The sequence below is a fragment of the Neltuma alba genome, unplaced genomic scaffold (assembly GCF_004799145.2).
Source record: "Neltuma alba isolate B1F8T4 unplaced genomic scaffold, ASM479914v2 tig00004111_pilon, whole genome shotgun sequence".
In the NCBI taxonomy this organism is placed as follows: domain Eukaryota; kingdom Viridiplantae; phylum Streptophyta; class Magnoliopsida; order Fabales; family Fabaceae; genus Neltuma; species Neltuma alba.
In genome coordinates this window covers 34,513-54,457 of record NW_021633569.1, presented here as the reverse complement: position 1 = coordinate 54,457, position 19,945 = coordinate 34,513, and the positions used below count along the sequence as shown (strand labels likewise).

At 37.0% G+C, this 19,945-nt stretch overlaps 4 protein-coding genes across 4 annotated transcripts; all 4 read left to right on the top strand.

Annotated features, from left to right (window-relative positions):
• The first annotated feature begins 2,501 nt into the window (after positions 1-2,501).
• LOC114743739 (replication factor C subunit 2) lies at positions 2,502-6,778 on the top strand. The gene is made up of 12 exons (XM_028931959.1): positions 2,502-2,644; positions 2,727-2,805; positions 2,920-2,999; positions 3,489-3,611; positions 3,724-3,793; positions 3,877-3,950; positions 4,307-4,427; positions 4,564-4,626; positions 5,320-5,379; positions 5,968-6,093; positions 6,190-6,273; positions 6,455-6,778. The coding sequence occupies exons 1-12, from the start codon at positions 2,601-2,603 to the stop codon at positions 6,557-6,559; spliced, it is 1,029 nt and encodes a 342-aa protein (XP_028787792.1). The 5' UTR covers positions 2,502-2,600; the 3' UTR covers positions 6,560-6,778.
• Positions 6,779-7,837: 1,059 nt separating this feature from the next.
• LOC114743741 (pentatricopeptide repeat-containing protein At1g77405-like) lies at positions 7,838-9,878 on the top strand. Its single transcript, XM_028931961.1, has one exon. The coding sequence runs from the start codon at positions 7,880-7,882 to the stop codon at positions 9,245-9,247; it is 1,368 nt and encodes a 455-aa protein (XP_028787794.1). The 5' UTR covers positions 7,838-7,879; the 3' UTR covers positions 9,248-9,878.
• A 1,348-nt stretch (positions 9,879-11,226) lies between these two features.
• Positions 11,227-14,467, top strand: LOC114743729 (metal transporter Nramp5-like). The gene is made up of 13 exons (XM_028931947.1): positions 11,227-11,334; positions 11,407-11,491; positions 11,615-11,655; positions 11,990-12,068; positions 12,226-12,330; positions 12,469-12,578; positions 12,749-12,930; positions 13,031-13,100; positions 13,230-13,403; positions 13,512-13,616; positions 13,712-13,843; positions 13,939-14,034; positions 14,129-14,467. Exons 1-13 carry the CDS (start codon positions 11,227-11,229, stop codon positions 14,465-14,467), a joined length of 1,626 nt encoding a protein of 541 aa, XP_028787780.1.
• Positions 14,468-16,329: 1,862 nt separating this feature from the next.
• On the top strand, positions 16,330-19,819 carry LOC114743733 (metal transporter Nramp5-like). Its single transcript, XM_028931951.1, has 13 exons — positions 16,330-16,428; positions 16,590-16,671; positions 16,789-16,829; positions 17,159-17,237; positions 17,350-17,454; positions 17,549-17,658; positions 17,742-17,923; positions 18,011-18,080; positions 18,185-18,358; positions 18,463-18,567; positions 18,662-18,793; positions 18,893-18,988; positions 19,086-19,819. The coding sequence occupies exons 1-13, from the start codon at positions 16,330-16,332 to the stop codon at positions 19,419-19,421; spliced, it is 1,611 nt and encodes a 536-aa protein (XP_028787784.1). The 3' UTR covers positions 19,422-19,819.
• The last annotated feature ends 126 nt before the right edge of the window (positions 19,820-19,945 follow it).

The window sequence follows — 19,945 nt, the reverse complement described above, 5'->3', positions numbered from 1 at the left end:
CTGTGATACCAAACACGCTTTTAAACTTTAAACAGGGACTAGCTCTAACTGCAAGGGAACATAATATAAATATTATTTGCATTGTAAAGTATATATTATACATTTTTTGTCCTAAATGTAAGACTTTTATATATTAAATACAATACCTTTATACATACTAGTAATACTAGTATATAGGGGTCTTATATTTAAAACTAGATGAGTATTTATGAATGAAGGATTCGCAAATAATTTTTTTCTTAACGGTTATATTTATACTATATATAATTCTGCACTATCATATTCACAAATGAAAATTAAAAGTATGAATCAGCTTATGTAATTATAGCAAACGACCTTTTTGACTTTTGTATAGGCTGGAGAGAATCATGGGTGTATAGATACGTTAGCTATAAAAGCCCCTGCTATACTAACGGGATTGGATTTAACAAAAAGATATAGTCCCTCACAATATGGTAAATTAAGATTTGAATTCCTGCTAAGAGAAGTGTCTGTATTTAGTACCTAACAGTGTCTTGAATATGATTATTTCTAAAAGAAGGATACCTATACTTTAGCAAAAAAAAAAAAAAACTCGTAGTAACCTCATACTATGAAAATATCCTCCTGTAATAATCATCTGATCTTATTTTTAACGCACTTTTAATATCTTTTATCATAATCATGATTTTTTTGCTAGCTATAATCATGAAAATTTTAAATCATGTTAATTCTATTTTAAAATTTAGTAATTTGTTAACCTTGTTGTTTTTTAATATATATTCTGTTGGAATATTTTTAAAATGAAGAGATGTATTTTTTAGAAAAGTCATGTCCTTATATAAATCTATTAAATTAATAAATTTATATAAGGGGTTATGTCTTTATATAAATTAATAAATTTATTTGAAGGGTTGTGTCTTTATATAAATTAATATATTTATATGAAGGGTTATGTAGGAAGTTACAATATTAAATGAACCTACATATTAAATACATTGTACTCCCTCCGTTCCTTATTATAAGAGACATTTGATGCTTATGGCATGTTTCTATATATAAGAGACACTTAAAAGTTGTCTCTACTTTTTTGTGTTGATTTCCTATTTTACCCATATTTATTGTCTCTAATTCACACACACACACTCTCTCTCCCACTTCTCTTTCTTTCAATAATTTAATTGTTCTCTCTCATGCTCTCTCTCCTTATTAATGAGGGTATTTTTGGAAAAAAGATTATATTTTTTACACATTGATTGCTCTTAACTAATTTTAACTGCTTTTTTAATCAACGTAATTCGGTTATTCGTCTCTTGTAATAAGGAACGGAGGGAGTATTTAACAAAAGGTCATGTAGGAAGTTAAAACATTAAATGAACCTACATACTAAATTCATTGTATTTATTTAAATTATGTTGGTTCATAAACCAACATATGGTTGTGACTTTTTATTTAGTAAGTTTTTATTCTAAAATGTATCTCTTCAAGGCATCATTTCATGCTCTATATAAACCCTTCACCATCATTTCATTTGGAGATATACAACACAATCTCTAAGATCAAACTCATTGCCTTTGTCTTTGAGTGCACACAGAGATAGAATCAAATTATCACTTTGTAAAAGCCATTGTTGTCTTCGCTTGAATTTTGGAAGTGCAATCCATATTCAAGGGTCTTCATTGTATCCCGAAAGAAATTCGCCGGTCAACTCAACTTGCACCCTAAAAGATAGGAATATGTGTAGGCAAATTAAGTCTAAAGGAAAGTGTTATCTACGCCTTGAAGACATAGTGCACCACTTTCTTCATACCTTCTTCTTGTACTTTTCAGAGAACCATTCCCGCGAACATATTCTCTATTTTAATAGCTTGTCCCTATGAATAACAGATGAATGATGTAATTATATATACAGAAAAAAAATTTATTGGCTTAATTTACCTTAAAATAGTATTTGTAATAGTTGTACAAGTTAAATGTTCTATTAAATAATAATTCTAACTAATTTAACAAATTTACTTAATTTATTTAAATTAATTAATTTGCTCTTATATCAAGGATGTAAAGTAGTACTACCTTCGGTCCTTAATATAAAACCTTATTTGATTTTTATTTTGATCTTAAATGTAAGACCCCTATCCACTTTGTTTCTTATATTTATGTATTTTTTTCTCAAAGTAATCTTTCTAGCAATGGTAGTTTTAGCCAATACACTTGATTAGTAAAATATTTTAGAAAAGACAACATTTATTTGTTACAAATAACTAATTTAATTTTTTTCTTAATCTCTTTAAATTAGCCAACTAGCTCTTATAATTAGTAATGGAGGCAGTATTTACTAAGACCTGAATTATTTAAATTAGCTTTAAACGATCCAATTTTAACATTATAAGAATACTAAATTCATTTTTAAGAGGATCTATTATGCTTAATGCTCTGTCCCAGAAAAAACAAATGTAAACTCAATCCCGCGGGGGTCGTTGCGCCACAAGAAAGAACCCCGCGCAAGCGACGAAACGACGCGTTCGAAAGAGCGGGAAAAAGCCCTACCGCAAGTCAGCATTTGCAGCTTAGCACTGGCCACAGGCAGCAGACACAAGAAATCCGACAGTGGACGCAAGGAGATGGCGCCAATCGTTCAGAGCTCCCAGCCATGGGTGGAGAAATAGTAAGAATTTCTTGTTTTTCTTCCTCATATAGTCAATATCCTGCTTTGTTTTGCTTAGAGTTCTCTCTACGAATGACCTCAGTCGGCCAAGGCAAGTTAAAGATGTAGCCCACCAGGATGAAGTGGTTCGAGTACTCACAAACACCCTCGAAACCGGAAGTGTAATTACTAATTTCCCTTTCTGTCGCATTTCTTTGAGCCTATTTTGCTTGCATCAAAATGCTCTTTTGATTTTTCACTACCTGATGTAATTACTTCGATGCTGTGTATTACAGTGCCCGCACATGCTATTCTATGGTCCACCCGGCACTGGAAAGACCACAACTGCACTTGCGATTGCCCATCAGCTCTTCGGGTATTTTTTGTATTATTAACGTGAAAGGCACATATTTTGGTGTACATATGTATAAATAGAACATTGAAACTTGGTAAATTTGCCCATGGAATACGTATGGAAAATGGAAGATTTCTCATCATAAAACAAATTTAGTCAGTTACATCTAGTCATAAAGATCCGTGGACTATGGAGAAAGAAACACGCACTTCATGCACAACGGCTTGTGGCAATAAATTACCTGAAATACTCACGTTTGAAAAATTGGAAAGGATGAGATAAGTTCGTGAGTTTAGAGAAGCATTGTGAGAACTCGATTGTTAACAGTGTTTTTTTTTTTTGGTGTGGTTATTTTACTTGGTCTTCATCAGTAACTAGTATGCTGGTGCTGTCTTCCTTAACCCAACCTTAAACCTTGTAAGCTGATATGCATCAGGGGGTTCTAGTATCTTTAATTCATTCATCAGCTTTGCTGTCATCTTGACGATCGGCACCTTTCTTATCTTGCAGACCGGAGCTTTACAAGTCTAGGGTGCTGGAACTGAATGCGAGTGATGATCGTGGGATTAATGTTGTGCGGACAAAGATTAAGGATTTTGCCGCTGTGGCTGTTAGTACTAGTCAGCGTAAGAGGTATATTATGTTGTAATATCTAGTCCTCTTCTGAGAATGATTTTCTTTATTTTTGTTCTGTTCATATATTTTGTTTGCGCTCCTCTCATTATTTTGGCGTTATCAAATTCAGTGGTCACCCATGCCCGCCTTATAAGATTATTGTTCTAGATGAGGCAGATTCAATGACCGAAGATGCTCAGGCACGTTTGGGTACATTTAATTTTCTAACTTTGGTTGTTGTGAAGTTGTACGGTCATCTCACCTCTTGTATTCTTTTGTACAGAATGCTCTGCGTCGTACAATGGAAACTTACTCTAAGGTTACAAGGTTCTTTTTTATATGCAATTACATCAGCAGGTATCTTATCTGTCATGTTACAACTACAAATTACTATCCTTAGCATTTTTACTGTCATATATTTAAAAAGCTACACAGGACTAGTTACTTTTTTCTTCTCCATTATTTTTCTGCCCTTATATCTTCTATACCTCAACAGCTATACGATTTGATCAACCTTGACCCAGTCCCAAAGGATCATTCTTTTGGTTACAGAGTTCCTTGAATATTATTAGAGTTCCTTGAATAGTCTGCGGAAAATGATAAAGCTACAGAGTTCATTTGCACAACATTTTATCCTTCTATTCATGTCAGTGCTTTGATCAAGGAGAGATGTGCTTTGGGTTTTATGACAGAAAGGTTATGAATTTTTGTAGGATTATAGAACCACTTGCTTCAAGGTGTGCAAAATTCAGGTTTAAGCCGCTGTCAGAAGAAATCATGAGCAGCCGGATACTGTACATTTGCAATGAAGAAGGGCTTAATCTTGATTCTGAGGTGGGAATCCAAGAGATTAGAGCTTATATAGCAATAATGTCGTTTGGAATACATATGTGTGTGTGTGTGTGTTCTGTATTTATGGTGGTTTTATCGACGTATTAGTGAAATATTTAATGCTTCTTTGCCTTCATAGGCTCTTTCAACCCTTAGTTCCATTTCTCAAGGAGATCTCCGTAGGGCTATTACATACTTACAGGTGAGATACATTCTTTGATATCGTAAGTTATAGACCTTCTGATTTTGTGATTTCTCGTGATGGCTGTTTCCTGTAAATTTAGTGGGTCGGTAACTTTGTGAACTGAGCTGGATCAACTTGTGAGTGTTGGTGCGCGTGTGTGTTAACGGGTGTGATTCCAACCAGTTCTGCTTACCCCTCCCCCCCCCCCCCAAAAAAAAAAAAAAAAAACCTTGCTAATTCCTTTAAGCTGATGGTGCTGCTCTCTGGAAAATAGGGATTATCTACCAAATTAAGGTGTTGTTGGTAGTTTTCCAAGTTTGTTTGATAGTAGGTCTACTATGCTTGCTTTTACCTTATCTGTAAAGCTAGTTTATGGGAAAAATTTCTGATTCTCTTGTCCACAATAGTTGGTTAAAAACTTGGTGGTACTGCCAAGATGAGTTGCTTTATTAATTGTTTATGTTCCCTTCATTGAGAACACTTTATAATATCGTATTGTATTTTTTGATGAAGCAGTCTTTCAAAATTAATAAGGATGAAGCTTCTGTTTCCATTATTTATGCTACAGATTTCAACTGCATCTTTTCATCTTTTGGTAGCTTAATCTCTTTTCTGGCAACAGCAATAACCGAGCTTTAGTGCATAGCATCAAGCATCTACGCATGGTTGCATTTTCCATCTGTCATTTGAACTAACATATTGACATTGCAGTCGGCTGCCCGCTTATTTGGATCTTCAATTTCTTCAAAGGACCTGATTTCTGTCTCTGGGGTAGGTTGTGGTACTAACCTTTTTTGTCTTGTGAAGTTTTGGGAAAAGTTAAAATACAGCATGCATTAAAAAATTTTTTTTGGAGTCATCGTGATTGGCATAATGTTTGTAAAAACTGGCTATTATGTAGTCAATGGTGCTGTTGCTTAATGGTATCTTTCTGACCTAAAAAAGTTGAAGGGTTTGAAATGAAATTGTTGCTTTCATTTGTTCTTTTCTTTCTCTGTCTTTTTCCCCTTTTAAATAATTCCCCACCTCTCATTCACTCACTCTCAAACGGGTTTAAAAATGTTTGTTGTGCCTCTTGATATAGAAGTTCACTTCTCAGTAAGTAATATATGCTATTTTGTGTTTAAGGATGATAATTATTGATCATAGCGGCTTCCTACGTGAAATCTTCTGTTCTTGCCATGAAACCGATTTATTGGCAGTTCTTAGAATGATTAACTGATTGGTAATTCAGTCATGTATTTATTTCGACGCCATTTGCGTTTTAGTTGTTTTCCTTGGGGACACTTGTTTGTTTAAATTCTTTATTCATTTTCACCCTGTAGTTTCCTGACTTCCTAAAATCTCTCAATGTATCAGGTCGTTCCAACAGAGGTTGTGCAAGCATTTCTTGCAACATGTAAAAGTGGTAATTTTGATCTAGCAAACAAGGAGGTCAATGATTTCATTGCAGAAGGATATCCAGTCTCTCAGTTACTAACTCAGGTTTGTTTTTGCCAGTTTGGGGAATCCTTTTTGCCAATAATTGCAGAATCAGTTCTTTTACTGAAGGATCTATTGTGCTTTCTCTTTTAAACCCAGTTATTTGAGGCCATTGTTGAAGCAGGTGATATATCAGATGAACAGAAGGCAAGAATATCCAAGAAATTGGGTGAAGCAGATAAGGTGCTTTGTGATCCCTATGGTTTGTCAGAAGTTTTGACCATCCTGTTTTGTCCTTTAGAACTGTAGTTCAGCTTGCTCCTTGATTGGGGCTTCGGCATCTTGTAATTGGCTTTCAGAAGCTTGACAAGTTTGCTCAAGGCCTGTGCGGCTCATTTCTTATTCATTGCTTGTGGATTTGCAGTGCCTTGTGGATGGTGCCGATGAATATTTGCAGCTTCTTGATGTGGCCAGCAATACAATTCGAGCTTGCTGTAACATGCCAGAGACTTTTTCTTTCGAGGGATAGTTATGAATATAAAATTATGCACATGCAACTTGTTAAAAAAGACCAGAGTCTACTAAAATTCATACTATGTAATGCTGGCCAGGTCAGAGTCTTGGTCTTGCGGAAACTTGCCATGTGACTGTAATCTGTATCTATTATTGTTATTGGCTTCCAAATAGCTTCGCGATCTTGTTACTTGTGTTCGATATAAGGGAAAAAGAGAACAAAGATTCCCGTGTTTATGCCGCAGAAAGACAAGTATACTGTGGAATATCAGCTGCATAATAAAACGTCATAACCAGCAATATCCCGGGCAACGTGTATGAAGAATTCGAATCTTGCGTATGTTCTGGTTGATATGTATTTCACATTGGCCCATCTGTTCACAGATGGTAAGTTGAGATAATAGAAAGAAATGGATATGAAAAAGGAAAGAAAAAGAAATAAATGACGCTTGATCGGCAAATCTATATTTGGTTGGACAAAAACAATTGGGTGATGTAAGGAAAAACAGATTAAACGAGGATATATCACTTGATATATTAGATAACAATGGTTATCTTGAATCATTATCAATAAGAAAGCGTTTTCAAATAATTGTTTTTAATTATCATTGTAAATAAAATATAGTTAAATAAGTAATTCTAGTTGTAATAGTAAAAAAATATTAATTTTTATCTTGAAAACTTTATTTTCCTTTTTCTAAATACAAAATTTAAATTCTCATTGATAGGAAAACAAACAAGAAATACTTTCAATTTCTTAACTAAAGAAAACATTTTCTTTTTTGACCCGAAAAAGAAAACATTTTATTTATTTATTTTTTATTACATTACATGGAACTTTACAGTTTACCCACCCACCCTTATCTTTATTTAATTTTATTTATCAAGTAAATACAAATAAAAGCTTGTTCATTTGTGATAGCGCTCATTTTAATTTAAACTACTTAGATAAGTTTTTATATGCTAGTATACCCAAAATAAAAATGTGTTTTCGTTATCCATTACAAACTCAATTTGAAAAATTAGAAAAGTGAAGATAAAAGCTTTTAATTAATTTTTTATTAATTTTTATATATATTTTTTAAATTTTAAAACCCCACTTCTCTAATTTTTCAAATCAAATTTATTAAAATTTTTAATCCCCTTTTCTGTTTTTTATTTTTCTCATAGCAAGCAGTACCTAGGCCCTGAACGGCTGAACAAATCCCTCCTCAGCCAACCTTTGTTATTTTGAATTTGATTGCATGGTTTGTGATCATGTTCTCCTTGTTTTTAAAGTTGACATTCTCTCCCCCATATAGGCTGCATATTAAATGGTCTCGGTCGTGGCATAATAATGAATTTTATGATTCCAACCAGGCCCGTGCATTGGCATCGAAAACACCTTGTGAACCAGGTACTCGTCGCCGTGATTCAAAACCGTGCTTTTGATACCCACTTGGCTGCTGCATCAGCTTCTGTCAATCCCAATGCTGCTTCTTTGTGGACGGTTGATGTGGTTTCGGAAGTGCTAAGGTCTATTCCCAGATACTTTTTCCAGTCCTCTCGCTCTATTGGCCGTCAGGGAGGTTTCCGGCATCGTGCTCCTCTGAAACAACGCAAGCTCAAGGAGGAAGAAGATAAGCTTCGCAAGAATGTGCTTGTTCTTGGCCCTGCTGCTCACAGAGACCCACAGAGGGTCAAGCTTGGATTGGGCAAAGCAATTGAATTCTACTATTGGGTCGAAAACCATTTTGGATTTACCCACAACGAGACCACTTGCAGGGAGATGGCTTGTGTATTGGCTAAAGGGAATAAACTGAATGCTCTTTGGGATTTTCTGAAGGAGATGTCTAGGAGGACTGGTGGGTTGGTTACCACGGCGACTGTTACGTGTTTGATAAAAGTACTAGGAGAAGAGGGATTAGTTAATGAAGCATTAATTACATTCTATAGGATGAAGCAATACCACTGTAAACCGGACGTATATGCTTACAACAACATGATATATGTTCTTTGCAAGGTGAGATATTACAAAAAGGCAAGGTTTTTGTTGGAGCAGATGGAGCTTCCTGGCTTTAGATGCCCACCTGACACATTTACTTATACTATTTTAATAAGTTCCTACTGCAAATTTAGCATGCAAACTGGAAGTAGGAAGGCAACTAGGAGGAGATTGTGGGAAGCTAACCATCTGTTTCGCCTAATGCTCTTCAAGGGCTTTGTTCCTGATTTTGTGACGTATAATGCCTTGATTGATGGTTGCTGTAAAACATATAGGATTGATAGAGCATTGGAATTATTTGAAGATATGAAGAAAAGAGGTTGTGTTCCCAATCGAGTTACATATGACTCTTTCATTAGGTATTATAGTGCCGTAAATGAGATAGACAAAGCTATTGAGATGTTACGTCGTATGCAGAATTTGAATCATGGAATACCCACTTCAAGTTCATATACCCCTATTATTCATGCTTTGTGTGAAGTTGGAAGAGTTGTTGATGCTCGGAATTTCCTTGTTGAGTTGGTTGATGGAGGATCAACACCCAGAGAATATACATACAGATTGGTTTGTGATGCCCTGCACTCAGTGGGAGAGGCCAGCTTGTTAAGCGAAGAAGTGCACAAGAGAATAAGAGATGGGATACGGAGCAGATACATGCAGACCATGAAAATCAAACCAATTATGGCTCGCAAAGGATATCCTGAAATGGAAGTAGTTTGATTTCTTCTGAATGGAACCGGTTATGTTCAAAAAATCAGTATGTTCCAATGCTGAATATTATTTAGATTGCGGCTTGCTGCTATTTTAAATTCAGGACATGATCATCTTAGTCCTCATGTGAGTAGCTGTTATTTTAATCGGAGAGAGTTTTTGATTATTCGCAGAGGTTGGCTTTGGAGAATGAACTTTTGATGGCATTTTAGTCTCTATAGTAGTGCCATTTTGTTCGACGCTAGCCAAGTCTGACAACCACAACCATTCTACAAAGAAGCAAGAACCTGACCTGGCATTTGCTGTGCGTAAGATGATACTGCATATTAGCCGTAACGGACTACTTCGAATTCAGAGGACCGGCGATACTCCATATGCTTGTCTTCCTTTTCCTGTCAAATTTCCCAGCTGATGCAAAATGCTCTCATTGAGTGATATACTCTTTGATCATGTTCATGCGCCTATCGTACAAGTTGAAATGTACTTGTCACAACTCATCAATCAAACGTAAAAGCTTGTAAATGGCTGTGGAATGCATTCCCATTCACGTGATCTGATTTTTTTTTTTTTTCAATATACGTGTTTTAGTGATGTGCCAATATAAATTATAGAAATGCTTGTGTAAGGAAAACGATTTATGCGTCCCGCTCCATGCCATTTGAAATCAGTGAGTACCCATTATGTTGGATTTAGCCGGCTTTTAGCTGTTAGGGTCTACATCAGTAAAGAAGGGGTGCAAAACAAGTTTGCATATAGTGATAAGTAAGATAGCAGTCTACTCATATAACTACTAAACAATAGAGTGGAGACAAGATATCCGTCGAGGCGTTCGTCAGAATTTATTGAGAAATAATAAAGTATAGCGGCATGAATCATACCTTACATAAATGAGGCATTGAAGGCACTAATAATACAATTGTATATTCTGGAATGTTATCGTATAAATATGTCAGTCAAATTAGGATATAATGCATCAACCGAGTGATGCAGCATGGCACTGCAAAGTCATCTAACTTATAAAATGTATTGTAAGATTTTAATTTGGATCTCACTTTCATCGTCAACTGCACATGACGCCGAGAAATCGGTCACAAGACTTGAAGATAATTAAGGTCAAAGGTATCCCTTTTAATCCTCATCAGCCGTTCGTCTACTTGCGACATCAGTAAAAACAGAACTTATTTCTTCCGATCATAGTTGATTTAATTGTTTTCTGCAACAGGACAAATATAGTATATAAGTTGCCTGTTGGAGAGTAATCAAATTTAAATGTTCTAAAATTTTAAATAAAGTGATACACACACATACACACAACAGAGTCAATAAAAAATAAATTTCCAAAGCACTGTCTCTATTTATATCATTTTCTTTTTACCTGAGACATATTATGTTGTCTATTCAATAAGAACAATTTAAAATTCTAGACAACCAAGTTAGCGTTGACCCAAATCTAAAGTGAAAAGGCAAGCTGCATTCGCAAATTAGGATGAGGATAATTAAGGACGGCTAAGTTATCAACTCGTTTTGTCTTGAGCTTCAACATTTAAAAACAACATTATCTAACTGAATGAGTATAAAATCACGAATCATGCTGCTTTTGCTTCCCCTTGGGTCAATCAATTTAACAGGAATGATTCTTTACATACACGCACACACAAAAGAATGTATTAGGTGTGTCAAATATATAATTCCTTTCGTTATTGAGCAAATGAGATAGGTATTAATTAACAAATAAAATAATATGAATATTATGTATCTTGATTTTTATGTAAAAAATCTCGTTTTCTGTATAACCTGAACAAGACATAAGTGTTTTCAAAGAAAGAAACTTAAATTTGTTTTATACTACTTGGACATCACTTTGATTATATATGCATGGAAGGTGTCAACTTCATTTAGACTATAAATACAACCCGTTCTTCTTGTGTCTTCACTCACAAACATTTTGAAACACACACTTGTCTTCCTCACCACAGAAGCACAGGCCAATGGGAAGCCTGCAGCAGCAGCAGGAGCAGCTTGGAGGTAGCAGACGGATAGCAGCCGTGGACGCTTCTCCTCCGCCGCCTGTCCAAAATGCGGACTCAAAGCAACAGGTCTTTCATTTCTAGTTTCAGCCATCATCTATGTCTTACTTTGATACTTACCATGTTGTTGCAATGAAACAGAAACAACCTGCGGGTTGGAGGAAGCTTTTGGCATTTATAGGTCCTGGTTTCCTGGTTTCCTTGGCTTACCTTGATCCTGGAAACTGTAAGACTACCTCTACTTAATCTCTCCCCCCCCCTCCTCTATTTATATGCGTGTGCGCGTGTATATAATTACTTTGTCTGCTTATAATTGATGAATAATATTCATCTCTCGTCATCATTGCAGTGGAAACTGATCTCCAAGCTGGAGCTAACCACAGATATGAGGTACCTGATCGATATCCAAAGCCAACAAATTAAACTCGCAGTACACTCACACATATAATTCACTGTTTTTAAGAATTACCCCTCAATGTGTTAGTCCATTCGGTTCTAAATTTGAATAGCATAGATAATGTATAATACATAGAGACTAGCTAATGAAGGTGAAGTTGAAAGATTTTCCACGTACACGGTACGAGGGTCCATGTATAATTGCATGCATAAACAAGAAGGAATCAAATTCCGGGAAATATTAGGGATATATAATTAGTATTCGATCGATGGGGCGGGGCACATGAGAATTTTTCGCTTGACTTTCTTGCCATTGCCATCTGAGCAGCTGCTGTGGGTGATTCTCATTGGGCTCATCTTCGCCCTCATCATTCAGTCCTTGGCAGCAAATCTTGGCGTGAGCACAGGTAATTGATTTAATTATTCTCTTTCCGTAATATAAGCACCAACACTCAGTTTTGCTCACCTTTGATCGATGGCCATGTAATTAGGATACAAATTTTCTTTATATCATTACGTGTTGTTTCATAACTTATTGTGCGTATGTATATTTGAATTGACAAGGTAAACACCTTTCGGAATTGTGTAAAGCGGAGTATCCATGGTTTGTCAAGTACTGCTTATGGCTATTGGCCGAGCTTGCCGTTATAGCCGCAGATATCCCTGAAGGTACTCTGGAATATAATTTATTTTTCCTTGGCGATCATTCTCTGATGATATAATATGACCTGTAACTCAGAATGTCGCATTAAATTATTAATTACCTTTGTCTAATCATGTTTTCCTTTGTTCAAACTTATATGGCAGTGATTGGCACCGCCTTTGCTCTCAACATACTCTTCCATATCCCCGTGTGGGCTGGAGTTCTATTGACTGGTTTGAGCACTCTCTTGCTTCTGGGTCTCCAAAGATTCGGGGTAAACAGGCTTTGATTTCACGTTACTAATATATATATATGGTGTTGTGGATTGTGGTAGGAGATTATGGAAATGAGAATATAATATTGGAAGGTCAGTTTTGTGTTGAAAAGGATGATTAAATGAATACAATTTGATGGATATATATGTGTGTGCGTGTGTGTACACAGATAAGGAAGCTGGAATTGCTGATATCAACGCTAGTGTTTATTATGGCGGGATGTTTCTTCGGAGAAATGAGCTACGTAAAGCCACCAGCTTCTGGGGTTCTCAAAGGCATGTTTGTGCCGAAACTAAGTGGTCAGGGAGCCACCGGCGACGCCGTTGCCCTTTTCGGTGCTCTTGTCATGCCGTACATATCCTCCCTTATAATCTCTGATTCATCATCTTAATTAATTTGATTTATTAAACACCAGCTTTAATTAATTGTTCACTCTGCTAAATTATTGCAGGCACAACCTTTTTCTCCACTCTGCTCTCGTCCTCTCTAGAAAAATCCCCAATACCGTGCGTGGCATCAATGTAAGCCTTTCCGTTCCCTACCTCCCATAGCAACTTCATGCTGCACAATTGACTTTTTAGTTAATTTTTCTAAATAAACAGTCTCAATTAATCACGTCGCTAATAAAATTTTATTTAATAATAATGCAGGACGCTTGTAGATATTTCCTAATAGAAAGTGGGATTGCACTCTTCATAGCGTTTCTAATCAATGTGGCAGTAATCTCTGTCTCTGGCACTGTTTGTGCTTCCCCCAACCTTTCTCACGATAATGCAGATCATTGCAGCGATCTCACTCTTAACTCTGCTTCTTTCCTTCTCAAGGTTTCCGACATTCTCATAATTTTAATCCTATAACTACGTCATATTTAATCAAATATCAACCACTAAATTCTCACACACACTCTTCATTTTCATCATTTTGATCTGTAGAATGTTCTGGGACGGTCCAGCTCGACCATTTATGCCATCGCACTGCTAGCCTCGGGCCAAAGCTCTGCTATCACTGGCACATATGCAGGGCAATTCATTATGCAGGTCATTCTACGATGATTATCATCCTTCCCCGCCATTGTTATTATTATAATAAAGTGTTGTTTCCATAAAATTGTCTGACTTGTTTGGTTGTACAGGGTTTCTTGGACTTGAGGATGAAAAAATGGATTAGGAACCTGGTGACTCGGACTATTGCCATAGCTCCTAGTCTTATTGTCTCCCTTATTGGTGGATCATCTGGGGCTGGACGGCTCATCGTCATCGCCTCGGTTTGTATAGTTTCAAACTTAATTGATCGTTATATTTATTTTTCATCAAAACTCTCATTTTCGATTTGGTTGTGCTAAAATAAATGATCTTGCAGATGATACTTTCATTTGAGCTTCCATTCGCTCTGATCCCACTGCTCAAGTTTAGCAGCAGCAGCACCAAGATGGGTCCTCACAAGAATTCTATAATCGTGAGTCCATCTCTTTCTCTCTCACCTTTATATGCTCCATTCATTGTGCATCAAAATTGCATGAGACGTGACACAATTAATTAATTACGTGCAGATCATCATCATATCATGGATTCTGGGGGCAGGGATAATCGGAATCAATGTGTATTACCTAAGTACAGGGTTCGTGGGTTGGCTAATTCACAGCAGCCTACCAAAGGTGGCGAATGTGTTCATTGGGATCATAGTTTTCCCCTTGATGGCAATTTACATTGCAGCGGTGATATATTTGACCCTAAGAAAAGACACTGTGAAGACATATATTGAGACGAAGGACGACCCAACAGTACAGACCCACATGGAAAAGGGGTTCGTAAATCCTGATAATGGCCAGTTGCAGTTGGGTCATGCTCCCTACAGAGAGGATTTAGCCGACGTCCCATTCCCTGAATAGGCCACTCCTAATTCCAATCGTCGCTTTAACAGAACCACAGCATTGAACATCCGAAGCTCGTTCATTCTAAAAATTTTCCTGCAGAAGTGTCTCTGATATCTTGTGTACGTGCTTCTCCGGGTGGCACTTGGAATATTGTGCTATAGTGTTCCAATATAAGTTTCATCATGTTGTTTAGATCATTGCGGATGGGTCGAAAAAGGGTAATTGTGTTTGGTATCCTGCCTATAGAATTTAATGAATAAAACCTCAAACCCAAGTTTCGTATATACTCTGTTGAAGTCAACGGGCATTGCCGCACTTATGCGCGACGTTGTAGAGTTGTCTTTATTGGAAGTTGGAACGACGGAGTTATATATCTTCACTTATTTCTCCCCCTCCTCCTGCTTTTACTCATAGATATTGAGAATAGACGCACATTGAGACCTGAATTTTATTAAACACCGTAACAGAGGCATAACTATAACGCAACAAAAGCCCAGTCCTGTAAATAATTTTTTTGGGCCAAAGGAGGCCCGTAATTAATGACGATGGGTCTGGCATTATAGCATCAAACTTGGCTCGTCAGTGGGCTCAGCTGTAGGAAATGTACCCTTTCATCCAAACAGGAAGGCCTCTTAAAGTGGGGATGTTTAGGCTAATGACTGAGGGTATAATATAATATAAGTTCATCTTGCCAACATTAATATCACGAGTAATTGAAGCGTCTCATCCTTGGCTTCAGTTGAATGTTGAGCCCAAATTTTGTCTAAGATTTTACTATGAAAAAAAGTATCAAACTTTTGAAATATAGTCCAACTTTTAAATTTTCGATCCTTACTTTCATCATCAACTGCATATGAGACCAAGAAATTGGTCACAAAACTTAAAAGAAATTGAAGGTCACTTTTAATCCTCATCACCCATCCTATTTTACTACTTGCGTTATCGCCGAGGATAGCGGGGTTCTTCAGAACATAATTGGATTTTCATAGCCTATCCTTATCATTTACCTGTGCAAAATATGTACCTCGCCTGTTTCTTGAAAATTTGAGGGCCTCCCAGGTTTTAAATATTTTAATGATTAATTAATTTAACTTTAAGTTATTCAACATTAAATTTGAATGGATTGTAAAATTAATTTTATAATGATACTCCTCCGGTCCTAAATATAAAACCTATTTTGTAGTGTAAATTATATTATAAAATAGGTTTTTTATTTAGAACCGAATGAGTATTATTATATATATCCCAGGCAACACATGACTCTGTATTTCAAATTAAAAAAAAATAAAGTTATGAGTTTAATTTCATTCTCAGAGTTGATTTTATTAGGAAATTTACATTGTGAAATAAAAGAAATATTTTTACCTGGCACAAATTTTAGAATTTTGTAGTATATATGAAATGACCGATACAAAGTCATGATGGATTAGCCCTCCAACGCACAAAATAGTGCAAGCGGCAGTATTACTCCTTATTTTTCACACAAACATATATATATATATATATATATATATAATCCAATCAGAGAAATATACAAGTTGTCAAAAAAAAATCAAAGAAATATAGAAATGGAATTCAGTGAAGAGGTAGCGTCAGAGTATTTTTTGGTTCGATAAATGATAAATAAATCACCCACTTGACAGTACTGTGGATGGGGAAGATAAGCTGATAGTGAATCCGTTTTCTGTATTTGTATTGTATTTCTTGTCTGCTATGCAAGCAGACAGTGACGTGCCGAAGGCTGACATATGAAACTCATGGAACGTTTTCAACTTCATTTTGAACTCTAACTGTATAATCCCTTTTCCAATCTTGTTTCTTCACTCCCACAAAACCAGTAAGAAAACTTGATTAATTACCAGTGTATACATCCTTCAATGGGAAGCCCACAGCAGCATCTTGAAGCTGCCAATCACAAAGCAGTCTTGAAGGCATCTCTTCCATTATCTACCCTAAATGCTGAGTCAAATCACCAGGTTTTGATCATTTCATACTCTATCTCCCCAGTATACTACCCCTTCCTGCAATCATAATTTGGGTATAGCTACCTTTATATGTATGTATGTGCGGGCAATATATCTAGCAGCTGGCTGTTAATTAGGCTGTGTGGTTAATAGTAGTGTTGCAAATGAAACAGGAACCACCAGCGTGGAGGAAGTTCCTGGCATTTGTAGGTCCGGGTTTCTTGGTCTCTTTGGCTTACCTTGATCCTGGAAACCGTAATTCTCTTTCTTCTCTCTTCTTCGACCATTTAGTTAATTTCTCTCTCTACTTTGTTGCTCGTGTATGTTGTGTCTGCTTATGGCTAAAATAGTCATCACTCATCGTCATCGCAGTGGAAACTGATCTCCAAGCCGGAGCCAACCACAGATATGAGGTACCTTATATATCAAAGTCCCAACAAATTTGCAGCACCCGTTAACACTCACAAGTATAGGGTCCATTTGGTTCCATTTCAGAGCTGCCGTCTAAAGAAAGAATGAAAAGGAGTGGAAGGATTTTTATTGATAATGCAATCATGATTGTTCAAAATTGAACCAAATCAGCCATGTAATTTAAACTTACTAAAAGCTTATTGCCATACACACAGACGTCCATTTACGTGCATGAGTGTACGTAATTGCACAGTGTATGATGGAACAGATCAAGTTGGACGTGGGCGCCCATAGAATTTTCTATTGATGACTTGGTTGCTACGATTTGCAGCTGCTGTGGGTGATTTTTATTGGACTCATCTTTGCTCTCATTATTCAGTCGTTGGCCGCGAACCTCGGCGTAAGCACTGGTAATTAATTATTCTCTTGTGCATATATAACACTAACACGTATGATACATGTACATATGTACGTGAAAAAACATTTTTGAGGGTGATATATGTTTGAATCTCTGGGAATTAGGCAAACACCTTTCGGAATTATGTAAAGCGGAGTATCCCTTGTTGGTCAAGTATTGCTTATGGTTGTTAGCCGAGTCTGCCGTCATAGCCGCTGACATCCCCGAAGGTACTGCTTAATTCATTAATGTTTGCTTTATATATCTATCTGTACTCTTCTTGTATTAGCTTTAATTTTATATATGTGCAACCTTGTGTGGCAGTAATTGGCACCGCCTTTGCTCTCAACATCCTCTTCCACATCCCACTATGGGCCGGAGTTCTGTTAACTGGTTTCAGCACTCTCTTGCTCCTGGGTCTGCAGACATTTGGGGTAAACTACTATTCTAGCATATTTTTCCCCCATAGTTAGCTTGATCTGATCTTATTTATTTAATCTGCACTTGGGATGATAAGGTGAGGAAGCTGGAAACGGTGATATCAATGCTAGTGTTTATAATGGCGGGATGTTTCTGGGGAGAAATGAGCTACGTAAAGCCAGCAGCTTCTGATGTAGTGAAAGGCATGCTTGTGCCCAAACTCAGTGGTCATTCAGCCACAGCCGACGCTATTGCCCTTCTAGGTGCTCTTGTTATGCCGTACGTATCCTCCCCTTCCCCTTCCCCCCATTAATATTACCATCTTCTCCTCCTTCATTTTCATCTCTTTTCACCTCACTCATGCAGCCACAACATCTTCCTTCATTCTGCTCTTGTGCTTTCTAGACAAGTACCCTCTACAGTGCGTGGCGTTAATGTATGCAATTTTAATTTTTTTTCTCCCCAGATATGATTAGTTTTCAAAACAAGTTATCTCATTTGATTACGTCACTGATGAAGTTTTATTGATTTCCAATGCAGGATGCATGTAGATACTTTCTGATAGAGAGTGGAATTGCACTCCTTATAGCGTTTCTAATCAATGTGGCAGTAATTTCCGTATCTGGCACTGTTTGTTCCGCCCCTGACATTTCTGAGGAAAATGCAGATCGTTGCAGCGATCTTACTCTTAACTCTGCTTCTTTCCTCCTCGAGGTTCCCGCAGTTCCATAATTTCAATCCAATCACTACATCGAATTTAATCCCCGTTAGCCACTTAATTCCCGGCCATCCTTCATTTTCATCGTTTGTATTTGTAGAATGTTCTGGGACGGTCCAGCTCAATCATTTACGCGGTTGCGCTACTTGCCTCTGGCCAAAGCTCTACTATTACTGGCACATATGCTGGGCAATACATTATGCAGGTCAATCCACAATCATTATCATCGTCCTCTCCAACCATTATTTTTGTGGGAGACTATTGTTTCCTGAAATTGGCTGGCTTGTTTGGTTCTATAGGGTTTCTTGGACCTCAAGATGAAAAAATGGATTAGGAATTTGGTCACTAGGTCTATTGCAATAACTCCTAGTCTTATTGTCTCCATTATTGGTGGATCATCTGGGGCAGGACGACTTATCATCATTGCCTCGGTTTGCGATTTCAAACTTTGTCATTCCTTTATCATCAAAGCTCACACTTTGGGTGCTAGTGTCAAATTCGTGACTTTGTTCATGAAAATGATTTTGCAGATGATACTTTCATTTGAGCTTCCATTCGCTTTGATCCCACTTCTCAAGTTTAGCAGCAGCAGCACCAAGATGGGTCCTCACAAGAATTCGATCATCGTGAGTTGTTCTTCTTTCGCTTTCGCCTTTATGTGATCCATTGTGCATCAAAATCAAAATCAAAATTGAATAAAAAAGTGGCAAAACTTGTGTACAGATCATAGTCATGTCATGGATTCTCGGGACAGGGATAATTGGAATCAATGTGTACTACCTCATTACAGGGTTCGTGAGTTGGCTAATTCATAGCAGTCTACCTAAGGTTGCAAAAGTGTTCATTGGGATCATAGTGTTTCCTTTAATGGCAACGTACGTCATGGCGGTACTTTACCTAACCGTTAGAAAAGACACCGTAAAGACATATATTGAGACGAAGAACGACCCAGTAGTACAAACCCACATGGAAAAGGGGTTGATGAATCCTAATGGGCAATTGGAGTTGGGTCGTGTTCCCTACAGAGACGATTTAGCCGACATATCATTTCCAGAATAGGGGACGGCAAGTATCCGTAATTTCTTGCGGTTCTCCGTGTGAATTTGAATGTACTGTAATTCCAAGATTCAAATTTCATCAAGTTCCTAGATCTTCGTGGATGAAGAAGATAGAGATATTTATATTCGGCATGCCGACATATGAAATTTATGAATAGATTGTGAAAAACCTTAGACTCTTGTACTCTCGGGAAGTTCAGGGCATTACCACGCCTTCACATTCTATGGAGCAATGTAAACTTCTTCGATCTGGTACAACCCAACTTTTGTCGATAAACTGGTCGGCCGTTGCCATACCCTATCCCTGAGATGCTCGGTTGTGAGGGAGATGCAGACATCATCTGATGCCTACAACCGTCGTTAATGTTAGTAATGAACAATGTAACTGATTTCTTCTAAGCCCCCTCTAGTCATTTGTAAAAGGAATTAACTGTGCATGTAAATCCAATATTTTGATGTTTATTTTCCCTGTTGATGATTGTTGAATCATCCCGCTGATCACTTACTATTTCCATACGCCAGTAA

Excerpts from the sequence above, each read along its gene's own strand:
- LOC114743739 (XM_028931959.1), top strand. The coding sequence starts at position 2,601 with ATGGCGCCAATCGTTCAGAGCTCCCAGCCATGGGTGGAGAAATA. Across the intron at positions 3,000-3,488 it reads ATTGCCCATCAGCTCTTCGG|ACCGGAGCTTTACAAGTCTA; the intron begins GTATTTTTTGTA and ends CTTATCTTGCAG. Across the intron at positions 3,794-3,876 it reads CAATGACCGAAGATGCTCAG|AATGCTCTGCGTCGTACAAT; the intron begins GCACGTTTGGGT and ends TCTTTTGTACAG.
- LOC114743741 (XM_028931961.1), top strand. The coding sequence starts at position 7,880 with ATGAATTTTATGATTCCAACCAGGCCCGTGCATTGGCATCGAAAACAC.
- LOC114743729 (XM_028931947.1), top strand. The coding sequence starts at position 11,227 with ATGGGAAGCCTGCAGCAGCAGCAGGAGCAGCTTGGAGGTAGCAGACGG. Across the intron at positions 12,069-12,225 it reads AAATCTTGGCGTGAGCACAG|GTAAACACCTTTCGGAATTG; the intron begins GTAATTGATTTA and ends TGAATTGACAAG. Across the intron at positions 12,331-12,468 it reads AGCCGCAGATATCCCTGAAG|TGATTGGCACCGCCTTTGCT; the intron begins GTACTCTGGAAT and ends CTTATATGGCAG.
- LOC114743733 (XM_028931951.1), top strand. The coding sequence starts at position 16,330 with ATGGGAAGCCCACAGCAGCATCTTGAAGCTGCCAATCACAAAGCAGTC. Across the intron at positions 16,830-17,158 it reads GAGCCAACCACAGATATGAG|CTGCTGTGGGTGATTTTTAT; the intron begins GTACCTTATATA and ends TACGATTTGCAG. Across the intron at positions 18,359-18,462 it reads CTGCTTCTTTCCTCCTCGAG|AATGTTCTGGGACGGTCCAG; the intron begins GTTCCCGCAGTT and ends TTGTATTTGTAG.